The 14,809-nt window shown below is 45.0% G+C and overlaps 1 protein-coding gene across 1 annotated transcript; it reads right to left on the reverse strand.

Annotated features, from left to right (window-relative positions):
• Nucleotides 1–12,576: 12,576 nt before the first annotated feature.
• On the reverse strand, nucleotides 12,577–13,602 carry LOC122105836 (olfactory receptor 10AC1-like). The gene has a single exon (XM_042677093.1). The coding sequence runs from the start codon at nucleotides 13,600–13,602 to the stop codon at nucleotides 12,577–12,579; it is 1,026 nt and encodes a 341-aa protein (XP_042533027.1).
• Nucleotides 13,603–14,809: the final 1,207 nt, after the last annotated feature.

The raw sequence follows: 14,809 nt of genomic DNA on the forward strand, positions 1-14,809 counted from the left end.
GGTGACGAGAGTGAATGGTGGAGAAGAAGTGACCAGCTCATGGCAGACAGGAAGCAGACAGAGGGACAGGAAAGGGCCAGTCACCGGGTATCTCCAGTGATCTACTTCTTCCAGCTGGTTCCAACCTTCTAAAGTTTCTAAAACCTCCCCAAATAGCACCTCCATCTGAACACCAAGCTATACACACATGAGCCCTTGGGGTGACATTTCATATCCAGAATATGATATGGTGTCCCTGGCCATCTAGTAAAACTAAAATGCATTCTCCCCAGCTTTGCGAGTTGCCGTACGCTTAACATGTCTAATATTGTGGAGAAGCTCAAGTTTAAAGAGACTTAAGGCAGCTCTTAGCTGGGTGAGGCTTCTGACATAACTGTGAGGACTCTGATAGTTAACTGGGCCATCTGTAAGAAGATTCCCTGAGGTTGGCTGTATGGATGATTTCTTCAGAGATTCAACTGGACCTACTGCAGCTCCTTGAAGACAAAGTGTCCTGAAATAAAGCTTGGTCCTCCACCAGTGCTCCCCCAATGACCTCCCTCTCTTCTGCCAACATGAAAATTGCTCCTCAAGCCTTAGGCATCTCAGGGTCCCCTTCTTTGGTTGGAGTTATATTTCTCTTGGAAGAGGCTATTAGGAAGAAATTGAAACAATACATAGACCACTGACTTTCACAGAGCTCACTCAGGTCTACAAGAGCCTTGAGCATCTCTGCTGTGCTTTTGGGAGAGATGTCATTTCTTTGGTGCTCTGTGTTCCCAGGCATTCTGTTCTCCGCATCAGCATTTAGATTCCCCAGGTCTCAAATGGTACACCCTGACTGTTCAAAAGAATAAGCCTCTTAAAATGAAAAAAAAAAAATCCTCTCATCCACTCAGGCACAGAGTTGAGGGAGAAGAAAGCCCCAAAGAATCCAACTTTCTCCCAGAGATCCCCTTCAATATCTTTCCCCCGCCTCCTTAATTTCATGCTGAGATGAGGGAATGATACTAGAGTTACCTATCAATTTTGGAAACCTCAACTTGGAACATTGCTTGGTAAGCAAACACTTCCCTTCGGAAGGTGCGAGTATGGCCCATCGATCTGGTTGTTCTCACACAAAGACAAAACTGAGATGGAACCAATTTTAACATCCTTTCATATACGTGGCAGTGTCTGACTACACAGGAGGGAGCCGTGAGGCTGAAGATCTTCTGTGACCCAATGACAGATACTTAAGAAGATACCAAGGAGATCTGGAAAGTCAAGAAGTAATAGAGATGTGATGAATTGTATCCCTGAAACAACCCAGCTTGGGGACCAAGGGAATCAAGACACTCAGTGTGGATGAAGGAAGGGCCTTCAGCCAAGGACATTCCCTTCATCAAGGAACTCACATCATTTGCTGGGAAAGCCGATGATGAAAACAAAACCCAAAGACAGGACTAGGGACAGGGATGAGAGCAAGAAGGAGCTCTGATTCAAGAAGTGTAGGCAAGGGATGGAAACAAAGCTGGAGCATCATGGATGGGGCAGTAATGCCACAGGAACCCAAGGTTTCCTGTTGCCTCTGTCACACTCTACCACAGATGACTTCAAACAACCCAAGTTAATTCCCTTCCAGCTCTGAAATCCTCAACTTTAAAGTCTGTTTAGCTGGATTAAGGTCCAGGCATTGGCAGGGTACATTCCCTCTGCAGTCTTGCCCTGAAAACTAAGTTCTCAGTCCTAGCAGCTCATCATTGCCTTCTTCCCGCTGTTCCTTCTCCTCAGGTGTTCCTCTCAGCAGTGGACGGACCATCCACCAATAAGCTGGGTTAGAAATGATCCTTAGCCCTTGGTTTTTTCTTATCCAGATCTGACCAGTCTCCACTTCCTCATCTTCTGACCACTCTCCTTATACCACTCAATTCCCTGTGGAGATACTCGAGTCCAGAACCCATTGCATATCACTTAGATTCTAGCAATAGATTTCCAAACGGAGCTCCACATCTTCATCCATTTGTCATCCTGCGTCGGAGCTTGCAAACCAGAAGCAAGCCATCACACCACACCACTTTGTGAATTCAGACTCTTTAGTGGTTCTCAAGGTCTTTCCCAGGATGTGCCAGCCTCTACTAACCAGCTCTATCGGAATCATTCTCCATGTTTCTCATCAAGCTGTCTGATCAACCTTACTCGCTTTCCACATCTCCACTTAGCCATATGATCTGTGGCCCTCCCCCACCCCATTTCTTTTCTCTTTTCCATATGTGGAAACCACCTGCATTCTATAGTTGTGGCCTTCTCCCTTTCATCATTCTGACTTATTTCTGCCTTTGTATTTTATTTTTCTGCTTTCGTTCTTCCTGCTTTCTCCTACAAACATCCTTGAGATTACTTCATTTTTTTTGGACTTACCTGGATAATCCAGGAAAACACATTTTTAAAATCTTCAATCACATCTGCAAAATCCTTTTTGTCTGAGGATTGGGACACATAAGTGGTGGTGAAGAGAATTCCTCAGCCAATCATGGGATCCAAACCATTAGAGTAAAAGTGAGGGAAATGTCTAGGTTTGGAGGTAACCTAGCAGACTGTAAGGGCAAAAGTAAGTCAGCTTCCTTATCTAATCCAGAAAGCAAATTATGTCTAAGCATCACTGGAAAGATCAGAGCAGACCTGTTTTCTTCATGTCTTCTGGGTATAGATTTCATTTTACTTACTTGGGTCAGGAAATGATGTCGACAGCTGATAGATATTGCTTGCCCAGAATGCTCAGAATTTCAGAACACTAGAGCATTAAGGCATAATTCTATTGTGTAATGAGGCTTAGTGTTGACTTTTCAATGGACCAAGTATTCTTTGAGACTGAAATGACAATATTTGAGAGGCTGAAAGTGGATGGAAACCTTTTTATTTCCCAGGAGGAACCAGGATTTTTATACTATGTATTATGGATTTAGTCTTAAGGTAAAGGATGAAAAAAACCCACCCAACTGTCTCCACAATCAACATTTAAAGGTTTAGTGATAAGAAATAGTTACTTTCTGATTATAATCTGTGGAGTCTGCCTGTTAAGTTAGTTCTCTTTAGTTTCTAGCACTAAGCAGAATAGAATAATAAGAGATGAGATGACAACAACAACAGCAATAACAACAATAATAATAATGGTCTTGAGCTTGGGATTTCCATCCCAGCAATGCTTTCCTAAGACATGAACATAGTTTAATCCTCAGGTGCACACTGAGTGATGGGGATGGTTTCCCCTGTGATTTATCAGACCACGATTTCCTTCCAGAGGCAACACAGGCTGGTGGCTAAAGGTCTTAGCTCTGAGCACCCAGTAGCCACATCTGATCCTTGGCTCCACGTTTTGTGTCCTCCACAGAAATGGCAAGTTAAAGAGTCTATTGCCTCAGTTTCTCACATGGTAAACTGGATGATACTACCTGCTTCCCGTGGTCCTGGAAAGATGAAATGAGCTAATCCATGTCACAGCTATTAGTAAAGGTCCAGTCCCTGTTAAACCTTGTGGGATTGTTAAGTATTTTTTCCATTGAAATACTTTCAGCATTTTAGGGGAGGGAAGGTGATAGCCAAGTCAATGCTAGAAAGAGAAACGAATTGTTTTTTATTTCCTCACACGTTGGCTTCTATTGAGTCTTGTAAACTCGATGTTTTCTTTTTCTCTTTTTTGCAAAATACAAGTTGTTCCAACAGTTCTCTGCATCTAACTCCAAGTGTTCTATGACATCCTTGGTTAGGGGGTAGAAAAGGAGGATTTGAAAAACAAGTTTTAAAAAGTCCCAGTGGTTGCAATTGTTCCTCAGGGGTTGCATTACATGAAGACAGCTCTTGAGTGTCCGTCTGCACATCTGGGGAGCAGACTGTGGCTCAGGTGGGTGGTCAGGGGTGGGGGGAGTGAAGGGTGATGATGGACATGGTGGTCATATCCAGGTTCAAGTAGAGAATAGATTCCAGTCGAGGAAGCCTTCCTCTGGTCATGTAGGATGGACATGGGACAACGAAGCCACACAAGAGGCAAACGTTGCTAATGTCCCAAAGAAAGAGTAGAAATGAGGGGTGGTTCTAGGCTGAGAAATGGCTTTACAAACCTCCAAATCTGGTGATGGATGGAGAACTTTTACCAGCTCCTGTCCCAGAGGACTGTCCTCTAGCTCTGAGCTTGCTAAGAGTGTTCCACGGGCTCTATCCATTAAAAAGGGGCAGGTGGGCTGGGATGTAGCTCAGGGCAAAGGACTGGTCTAGCAAGTGCAACATCATGAGTTCGACCCCCAGTGCCAAAAAAGAAAAATACAAAAAAATATAGTTTAAAAAAGCCCAAACAAGAAAAGGAGGGTGGAAATGGGTGGAAACTGGGAAAATAGATGTACGCTTCACCTGACTTATGTAACCGTAACCCCTCTGTCCATCACCTTTATAACAACACTTAAAACGTTACATTTTTCTTCCAAGGTTTCTCATCTCAAGGCACAAGGCCTAAAGTATAAGGCTGATGATTTCTTTTGTCTGGAAAGCTTGACCTAAGGAAAATTTCTGTATGAATGTCAATTATCACACTCCTGGGGAGTAGGTCCTGAAACCAACTCCCGTTTACAGTATGAAACTCAGGCCAAACGAGTTGCTAATAACTTGTTCAAGGTCACAATCAGAACTGAGACCCAAATAGCCTGCTCCGGGCTCCTCCCACCTTTCTCTACAAGACCCAGACTTGTCAGTTCAAATGCCACATTTTGAAAGTTTCAAAGGAAGGATTTTACTTTTCTCTCTGTGAGTGTTTCATTGTAACAACATGGGATGGATTAGATTCTCTTTGTGGATTCTTTCTTAAAGAATCAGCTCCTCACACCAGACATTGATGAACGTGAACTATACAATGTGTGGGTGGAGATGGGAGGGAGGGAATGGGAGAGGATGAGGAAGCAGATGATACTGTACGAAAGGAAATATAATTACTACCTGATGCATGTAGATGTAACCCCTCCATATATCACCTCCATAATGACAATAAACTAAGTTAAAAAAAAGAATCAACTCCTTTAGGGAGCAGCTGAAGTCTGGAGAGGACATCCACCTTCATGAAGAGACACTAAAACTAGCACGTTAGGAGCAGTCAGGAGCACAGAATCTGGACCCCATGAGCAGCTGAATGAGTCAACTGACGGATGAAAGGAAATTGTATGATTAGGAAATGGTAATTTTTGTAATAAGAGGAAAATAGATTTGCCTATTGCCAGATAGTCACAGAAATCTTTACATTTCTTTATCTCTAGACAAAGACTTAAGTCAGGTAACAGGCTCTTCTATTATCCACAACTCACATAGCTTGGAGAAATAGTGCCCCCCAAGGGCCACACAAATATTGCTTCTGGGAGTTGTAGCTTAGGTATAAAAAATGGTTTCACAACCAGAGAAATTGCATTCAAGATCCAATTCGAATTTTCCACATTTACTTCCCCTCCTCCTACCCCATCTTCTCGGTGGCAGTGTTCATTTCCCTCCCAGTCTCCAGTCTTCTAAGCTTCTACCTATCTGATGATCCACTTAACCCCAGGAAAGAGTTTACTGCCTGACAATTTCACAAACTCTTGGCAATCTTCATGGAAAAAAAACAAACCAAAACAACTGAGCACACTTATCCTCCTCCCCCCCCCCCCACCTCATTCCCCCACCCCGACATCCATATCTGAGAGCTGTTCTTGCTGCTGTCCCCACTAGATCATCTCCCCAGTGGTCTTGGGAGAGAATCTGAGATCAAGGCCATGTCTGCTGTTGATATCCTTGGAATACGCAGATGCTGGTGAAACCTTGAGCCTCTCCACTCAAGATAAGATTTCCCTCCCTTCCAGGCTTTATCTGCCCCACCTGACTTCACTTTTTTCTGACTAATATTTAAAGGGACCTTAATTGTAAGGGGTTGTGCCATTTTCTCTTCAGCTGGGCTGAAGGGGACATGGTTGCCCTTCCCTAGTTTTCAGCCCAAATAAAACCTGTTGGACTGTTGAGTTTGTCTTTCTGCACTTTTTTCCCCTAACAAATCTACCTTAAAAGTCTTAAAAATCTTACAAATGACCTCCCCTCAGCTGGAAGCTGGAATTTCAAGAAAAAGGAACCATGCCATTAGAATAATGGGATTTCCTAAATTACAGATGTTCATATATCCTAGTTCAAAGCACGGGAGATAGTAGAGGCAAGAAAGTATGTGCTTGCTGAAGATGGTTCTAGAAGCCAAACAAGCCGGAGGAGGGTGTACTCTTCTATAGTTAAGGGTGGAGGAAGCTAATAGAGAGGGCCATGATTTCTAACCATAATTTCATCTCAGAATCATGGATATGAAACTTAGAAATTCAGGGCCTATGGGGGTAGTGGTGGTGGTTCACTCCTGTAATCCTAGCTACACAGGAGGCTGAGATCTGAGAACCATGGTTCGAAGCTAGCCTGGGTAGGAAAGAGTCTTAGAGACTCTTATCTCCACTGAACTACCAAAAACAGCCGGAAGTGGAGCTGTGGCTCAGGTGGTAGATCACTCAAGGCTGAGTTCAAGCCCCAGGACAGGCACACAAAAAACCCAGCCCTTAAAATACAAATATAAAAATCCAGTTTCTAATCTACACTAGGCCAAGTTAGAATCTCTTGATACCAGTACTATAAAAGGGCTTGGGGGTGATTCTAGTATGCAGGTTTTATATAACATTATTATGGAAAAGAGGATATGGCCCAATTGAGTTTGGAACTTATAGATTTCAGTGGTATTCATAGAGTAGTGAGATACTTTTCAGCATCACTAAGCAGCCACAGATTTGTATTTGAGAAGGTAGAGAACAGAATGAGGGTGTGCAAACTGTGAATGAGCAACATGGAGACAATGCAGTTGAGAGTGTTGGTCCAAATAGTTAAAAAGTTAGTCCTGGCAGAAAGGAACCTTACTTCATTGTTGGTGGGAATGTAAACTTGTTCAACCACTTTGGAAAGCAGTATGGAGGTTCCTCAAAAGACTTCACATAGAACTCCCCTATGACCCAGCAATCCCACTTTTGGGCATTTACCCAAATGTTTACAAACAAGACCACACTAAAGCTACCAGCACAACTATGTTTATAGCAGCATTATTTACCATAGCTAAGATATGGAACCAACCCAGATGCCCCTCAGTAGATGAATGGATCAAGAAGATGTGGTATATATACACAATGGAATTCTATGCCTCCATCAGAAAGAATGACATTGCCCCATTTGTTAGGAAATGGAAAGGCTTGGAAAAAATTATATTAAGTGAAGTAAGCCAGGCCCAAAGAAACATAGGTCCCATGGTTTCCCTTATTTGCAATATCTAGTATATGTATGAGTCAAGCGGAAAAGGTCAGATAAGGTGATGTTAGGAAAACGAACCCTCAAATATGTATTTTAATGTTTTTTTTCTTTCATGCATGTGTTTCTAATGCATTTATAAGATTATTTCTTTGTTGCTTTGTATGTCCCTCCCCCACAGTGTAACCCCCGCTTTCACTATATTTGATGTCAGTATAACTTGTGGAGGAGATGGGGACAAACAAGTCGTTTAAGGATTCAGGTGGACCTGTTGCAACAATGAGAAGTACAAAATGTCATGTCAAAAACGAGCTTTACAATGTCGGTGTGGGGGGGGGGAGGGGGGGGAAGGATTGAGTGGGGGGGAGGGGGGAGGCTGGGAAGGGAGGTGAAGGATAAACAAAGGAGGAGGCTGCAATGCTTGGTAAGAAATGTATGCATTATCCTGCCCATGTAATTGTAACCCCTCTGTACAGTATGTTCTCAAATAAAATAAAATTAAATTAAAAAAAAAAAGTTAGTCCTGGAGACTTGACACAGGGCCTCAGAGTGACTGATGGAGAAAAAGTTCAGCTATAGAACAGGTAAAGAGGGTCCCGAGTAGCAAAAGGATGCCTGGGAGTCTTTGGCGATACATTGTACTTATGTGTCTTCTTGGTAGGCTTCTTTATATAAAGACCGTTGCAACCAGTGATGCTCCTGTTGATGAAATTTTTCCCATATACATTGTCTTAGGCATCACTGGTAGAGTCTGTGTTTCTACTGATCATGTATTTTTTCCCATGTTTTATAATGTTGCAGCATCTTGGAAGATTGGCAGGCCTGCTCTTCCCAGATTCAGCTAATTCCTGGAGATAGCCAAAGTTTCCATAAATTTCCCATTAGTATACGAACCAACCAACCCAGAGTCTGTATTCCTTAAGCAACTCCTTCTCCTCAACTTTCATTCTCCAAGCTAATATTTCCTTTGTCCTACATACCCCAGGACAAGGTTCTTGGGAATGAGAGACTAGCCTTATCGACCAGCCCTCACTGAAATCAAACTAACCCAGTCTGAACCTGCTCAGGTGTTTTCTGCCCTCACCTCGTGTGTTCCTTCCCACAAACACTACCATGAAGGCCCTGGGCAGTGCTTTTGCTGGCTTCTCCATGTCCTTTGCTTCTCACCGTGTGGCCCTGTCAGGTTAAAACACTTTTCTAGGAAAGTTAAGCAACTAGCTCGTCTTCCACACGCACTTGCTTCCTTCTCTGTCACCTTCAATACCTGGTTAAAACCAATTTCAGGTGCCCAGTCTGAACCTCTGTGAAATATTTTAGCACTTGAAATAAAAGCCAATGCTTTTATTGGTTCTTCCTCTTTTCTTCTTTCTTTCCAGCACTGGCTGAGACTCTGGCTTGACAGTATTTCTGGACACGAGCATTGTTATTTGGCCAATAACTGGGCATTGCATATGGTTTGCTGGACTTTGTACAGGCAAAGTTGCTGCTTTTTTCAATGCGTTATAAATTCTAAAGCCATCTCTGGCTCTAGTATCATGGTTTTCTACAAATAACAGCATTATTTGGCATTGCTGATCACTCTCTACTCAAAATTCTTTCTTTGGTTTCCATGGTACCACAGTTTCTTGGATTTTTTTTGTCTACTTTTCAGATTGCTCTTTTTTACTGAGTTCTGTGCATTCTTACCCCTCCACCTCTTTTGTATTTTTATTTCAAAAGTATTTATTTTATGAGTAACACATATGTACACATAGGAATTTTTTCAGTGAAAATAAGGGTCCATTGCACATCTATTTTCCAGGCCCAGTCTTTTCCTTTCATGCAAATGTGTGTGCATGTGTCCATATAAAACACTAGAATGTATACAGACATATAGTTACATGCATTGCACCTTTTTTATACAAAGGTATTGTATATAAAGGTATTAACATTGATCTATTCATTCATTCCCTTAAAAATGTATTGAGTAGCCACTTTGGGTTAGACTGGGAATTCCATGGTAAGTAGAACACATAGCCTTTCACATTATGTTGAGAAGAATAATTGCTAAATAAAACACAAGTGAGAGGATTTCCAATAATAAAAGAGAGTTATTAATTAATTCATGATAATATGAAGGAAGGTAGGGAGGTGACATTATACAGGGGTGGTCCATGGAGAATTCTTTGTGGAGTCAGTAGTTGAGTTGAGAAGCCAGCATCAAAAGCTCAGTGGGAAGCGCATTCCAGAGATGAAATGAAAGGTTAAATGGTCAGATATGTTAAGAGGTAAAATATAAAAATGACCGCTTCCTATTTTGTATTATGCACTTTGCATTTTCATGTAATAATATATACAAATCCTAGTTTCATACCTATCACAGATAAAACTACTCCATTCTTTTTTGGCAACTCAATTGGATCAAAAGATAGGGATAATAAAAAATGTACCTAGCCGATCTTACATTGGGGATGGGGAGAAATTACAGATCAACAGAAGGAATAAGTTCTGGTATTTGATTGTTCACTGGGATAAGTATAGTTAGCAATAATATCATGTGTGTTTCAAAATAACTGAGAGATTTTTAAATATTTCACTGCAAAGGAATGATAAATACTTGAGGTGATGGATGTACCAATTATCCTAATTTGATGGTTGTATAAACATCCTGTCAAAATGTTATGCATACATACAAGAATATATGTATCAAAAATTTACATTGCATTCCATAAATTCATACAATTATTGCATGTCAATTAAGAAAACAAATTTACAGCCTCTTGCTCTTCCAAGTCATGATGAGCTGAACATTCTTGAACTGTTCTCCCCTCCAGGCAAATAAATTAATAGAGTCAAATGTTGCAAATAAAATGATGAAATGAATTTAAATGCCACTAATTTTAGTGAATACCGCCTACTTGCTATGCATAGCAGTTGTAAAAAGTGTACTCTTGCCAGCAATGCTGGAGCATGCCTGTTTTGCACTGGTCCTCTCCCCCCACCCCCCCCCCCCCAGCAACCTAGGCATCTTTTAGAGTATTGTCAGTTGACAACTTTAAATACCATTATGCAATTTTATTTGCATTTCTCTTAAGATCTGACTGAAACTCTTTTTCTCTGTGTAAAAGGAATTTGTACTTCCATGTTGTATGAACAGTTGTCCATGTTCTTTGCTCACTTTTCCTTGGGCTACTTAGTCTTTTTTTCTAACAAGTTAAAAAATAATCTACTTTCATGTATCAGTACAATCTCTTGCTAGAGCACATACAGTATCTTCTTCCATGTAGCCCTTCACTACCAATAAGAGCTAGTCTTGATGATTATTTTCTAGAATGTACCTTAGTCTCCTTTATCTTGAGGTTTTGTATTTGCTGTTCCCTGTACTTTGACTCTCCTTTTCCAGTGCTTGCTGCTACCTCTCCCCATTACTTACATCACAAACTACCACATGCCAAAGCTCCATAGAGCAATTCCAGGTCTAGGTTAGAATCTTGAGTTTTGTAGAATCTTGTATTTTTCCCAGTGTAATGGCTTTCATCCACAGTGATATTGTTGCCTGTTTGTCTTAATCTCCCAGACTTCAAACTCCAGATGAGCCTCAGATTCATTCCTTCAAGAATTTGGATAGGCACGAGGAATACAGTGACACTATAATTGCTACTGGATTCCCAACTGTCTAGTTCTTGGCATCTGTTTGTTGCATCTGTGGGAGAGTAAATAAAGTCTAAAGCTGAAGTTCTGTGCCAATTTGTGTCTATGTGAGGGTACATTGAAGTGACATTGTACAGAAACAGTCACGTCAAGGCAATTTATTCTCTCTAGTCATTTTTCACAAGGCAATGTGAAGAAACATCTCAAAATTTCCTCTCCTTTTCAACACAGCACTGCTTCCTACAAGCATCAGGTGAGTAAAAATACTTCAATGGACTCCAATTCTTGCATACAGCTCCGTGTCTACCCTGGGATCCATCCCTATAGAGCTGGCACTAGCTTCTTTCCTGGACAGGGGAATTCAGGAACTGGAGAGCAAAGAGACATCTGGTTCATCGACAGGGTCCTGATGGTATTGTCTTAAATAATAGACACACGGGTATGTCATATATATGGAAAATGGTTTTAGGACATTTTCAACATATGCAATAGAGAAAATAAAATCAACCCATATTCTCACTACACAAGGAGATAAATAATGATCGTTTTGGTGTGTTAAAGCACTTTGTCTTTTGTATACAGATGGGCTCGTGTGCCTACATGCACTTGATGTTTTGGAGGTCACTCATTGAGCTCGCCCCTATTTGTTGTTCCATATTTATTCATTTGGCACTAAATGGTTGTCACTTGTTTTTCTTTTCTTTCTTTTTAAGAGATCCATACGAATCTCTGCGTGGCTCATCCTAAGGGCCCAGAGAACAGGAAGAGAAGCCTTAACACATCATTTTGGCTTGGCCCTACCTTGGCAGCGGAGGAACTGAAGCCTAGATTCGTGTCTGCCCCTCTCTCAGAGTGCCACCGGCCCATCCCGAGGTGGCGGCTTATCAGAACAGCCACCGTCCCATTCCTCCCAGCCCCCTCGAGTTCTCCCTCTCAGCAATGGCACCACCACCCACCAAATGAGCTGGGTTAGAAATGGTCTTTAACTCCTGGTCTTCCTCATCCCAAATCTATCCAGGGACCCACGCGTCGCTCCTTCCGCATCTTTCGACCCTCTCTACCTCACTCGTTTCCCACAGGGACACTCTGGCTCAGACTCGGCTGCACGTCACCGAGGACGTGGCGACCAGTTCCCACACGGAGCTCCACATCTCCAATCCACTAGTCGTCTTGGCTCTCAAGAGAGCCGACGTGCGCAGGCGCGAGCCACCACTCCATGACTTCACGCCAGGAATTCAGATCCTTTAATGGTTTCCAAGGCCCTCAGGGGACGCCCAGGCCCTGCTAACCAGTTCCACACTGAGCATTGTCCGAGCTGCTCTTCACCTGCTCACTTCTCCCTCCAAGAAGTTTTCCCGGGCTCCCCTCAGTCCTTCACACCTGTAGCACCCGGATGGTTCTCCGAGCCGCTCGCTGCTTCCTCCTTGGGCCTGTCCATCTTCACCTAAGGGGCCTGGAAGCCCTGCCTGGCGCCTTCTTCATTGTGCCATGATCTTGTACGGGGCCAGAATGACGGGGACAACGCAGCGACCACGAAACCCAGGCCTGGGCTTCACCATCCTGTGTCAGCCAAGCATGGAGGGCGGGGACGTCCAGGGTTCTCTCTCCCCTAGCTGGGATGGGATGGGGGTGGGGGCCGGGCGTGGGGAGCTCTCCCTACGCAAACCCCTGCCCAGTCTGGCCTGACCTCCGTTGACCTTCCGCGTTCACACAGCCGCCCCCCGGATTCCCGGCTTGCCCCATCCCCGGGCACCCCAGCACCCGGCGGATGGCGGCGGTGATCTCGCGGTTGCGCAGGCTGTAGATGAGCGGGTAGAGCAGCGGGGTGACGTTGGTGTAGACCAGCGCCAGGGTGCGGTCCAGCCGCGGGGAGTAGCTGGCCTTGGGGCGCACGTACATGAAGGTGGCGCAGCCGTAGTGGAGGAAGGTGACGGCCAGGTGCGAGGCGCAGGTGGAGGCGGCCTTGCGCCGGCCCCCGGTGGCGCGCAGGCGGCGCAGGGCCCCGGCGATGGCCGCGTACGACGCCAGGATGAGCGCGGAGGGCAGCAGCAGCAGCACCAGGCAGGCGCCCAGCAAGGGCAGCTCGTCCGCGTAGCTGCGCGTGCAGGCCCGGTGCAGGAGCGCCGTGATGTCGCAGAAGAAGTGCACCAGCAGGCAGGAGCCGCAGAAGGGCAGGTGGAAGACGGCCGCCGTGAGCCCCACCGACACCGCCAGGCCCCCCAGGCAGCAGGCCAGCGCCAGGCGCGCGCACAGGCCCGGGGTGACCACGGCCGCGTAGCGCAGCGGGTGGCAGATGGCCACATAGCGGTCGTAGGCCATGGCGGCCAGCAGGAAGCACTCGGCCCCGCCCAGGGCCACGAACATCTGCATCTGGAGCGCGCACCCCAGGAAGGAGATGGGGCTGCCCCTGCGCTGGCCGGGCAAGGTCAGGTCAGCCAGCGATCGGGGCACCACCACCAGCGTGTAGCAGAGCTCGATGGCTGACAGCTGGCAGAGGAAAAGCAGCATGGGCGGCCGCGTGGGCACCGAGGCCACGGCCACCAGAATGAGCAGGTTCCCGCTCACGGTGGCCAGGTGCACAGCCAGCAGCAGCAGGAAGAGCCAGGGCCTCAGGCGGGGGAACTCGAAGAAGCCCTGGAGGAGAAAGCCACAGGGCATGGTGGTGGCGTTGGGGCGGTCCATGCCCCCGGCCCCGCCGGCGTGCACCTGTAGAGAGATGGAAGGAAGATGATTTCTTAGGGTGTGGCCCAGCGAGGGTCCTGTGGGAGTCAGAGAGGGGGGCCGGGGCTGGGACTCTAGGCTGGAGACCTTTGAAGGTGGGCAGAAGACTCAGGGGTCGGTCCCAGGAGCGAAGGCTTACTGACTCCCTCAGAAAGATAAAATAACAATTGTGGAGCCATCTCTGACTCCTGGATTGGAATCTCCTTAGCTGCTTTCTGAACTTGAACTTTCTTTCTCAAGAAGTCTTGATTTGACCTCATGGAACTCACAGTGCCGCCATGCTTAGTATTTTGTGCCTTCTATCTAGCCAGGATAACTCCCCTGCTTCAGTCCTCCAAGCCAGGAAATGTGTCTTGAACCTCTGCTTCTCTATCCTCCTCCCTTCCCCACTCTTTCATTACTGAATTACCTTCTGTGGTGTCTTTCATACGACCAAAAGAATGCAGTGCCTGTGAGGGACTTGTTTATATTTATTGGTGATACTAGGGATTGAACTCAGGACCTCAAGCCCCTCTGCTTCCCCTGGGGATTTCTGTTCTAGATCATTTCATACAATGTCATAATCTTTTCCAACCCCCCCCCCTTTTTTCCCTCCCTCCCTCCCTTCTTCTCTTCCTTTTCTTTTTCTTTCAGTACTAGGGGTTGAACTCAGGAGTTTCTTGCTTACTGAACAAGCACCCTGCCATCTGAACCATGTCCCCCTACTTTCCCACTTACCCCAGTCCTTTTTCCTTTTAGTTTGATTTTTCAGGTCTGACTCTATTTCTCTGTCAGGCTTGAGACTGTGATCCTCCTATTTTCCCCTTACGAGTGGCTAGGATTACAGATCTAATTCTTGGTCCCCAACTTCATGATCTGAAGGAAGAAACATAAAATTGGGTTAGGGCTGAGTTTGATTGCCCAATGAAAGTTGGAAACCAAAGTCTGAATTCCTGATACTGAATCCCAAACTTTCCATACTTGTACAAGGTTTCTGGAATGGAGTCACAGGAGTAAATCAGACAATCTGTATTCATTTAGCCTTGGAGGCCCAGATCTGTGCCAAGCACTGAAGCAGACACTCAGGCAGCAAGGATATCTGTGGGAGGGCCGTGCTGGGAGCATCAGGAACAAAACATCCCTGACATTTTGATGAATACTCTGTCAACAGGAGAAATGGTAGTATGCT

This window comes from Dipodomys spectabilis, unplaced genomic scaffold, assembly GCF_019054845.1.
Source record: "Dipodomys spectabilis isolate Male_0828 unplaced genomic scaffold, ASM1905484v1 ptg000034l, whole genome shotgun sequence".
Lineage (NCBI taxonomy): Eukaryota > Metazoa > Chordata > Mammalia > Rodentia > Heteromyidae > Dipodomys > Dipodomys spectabilis.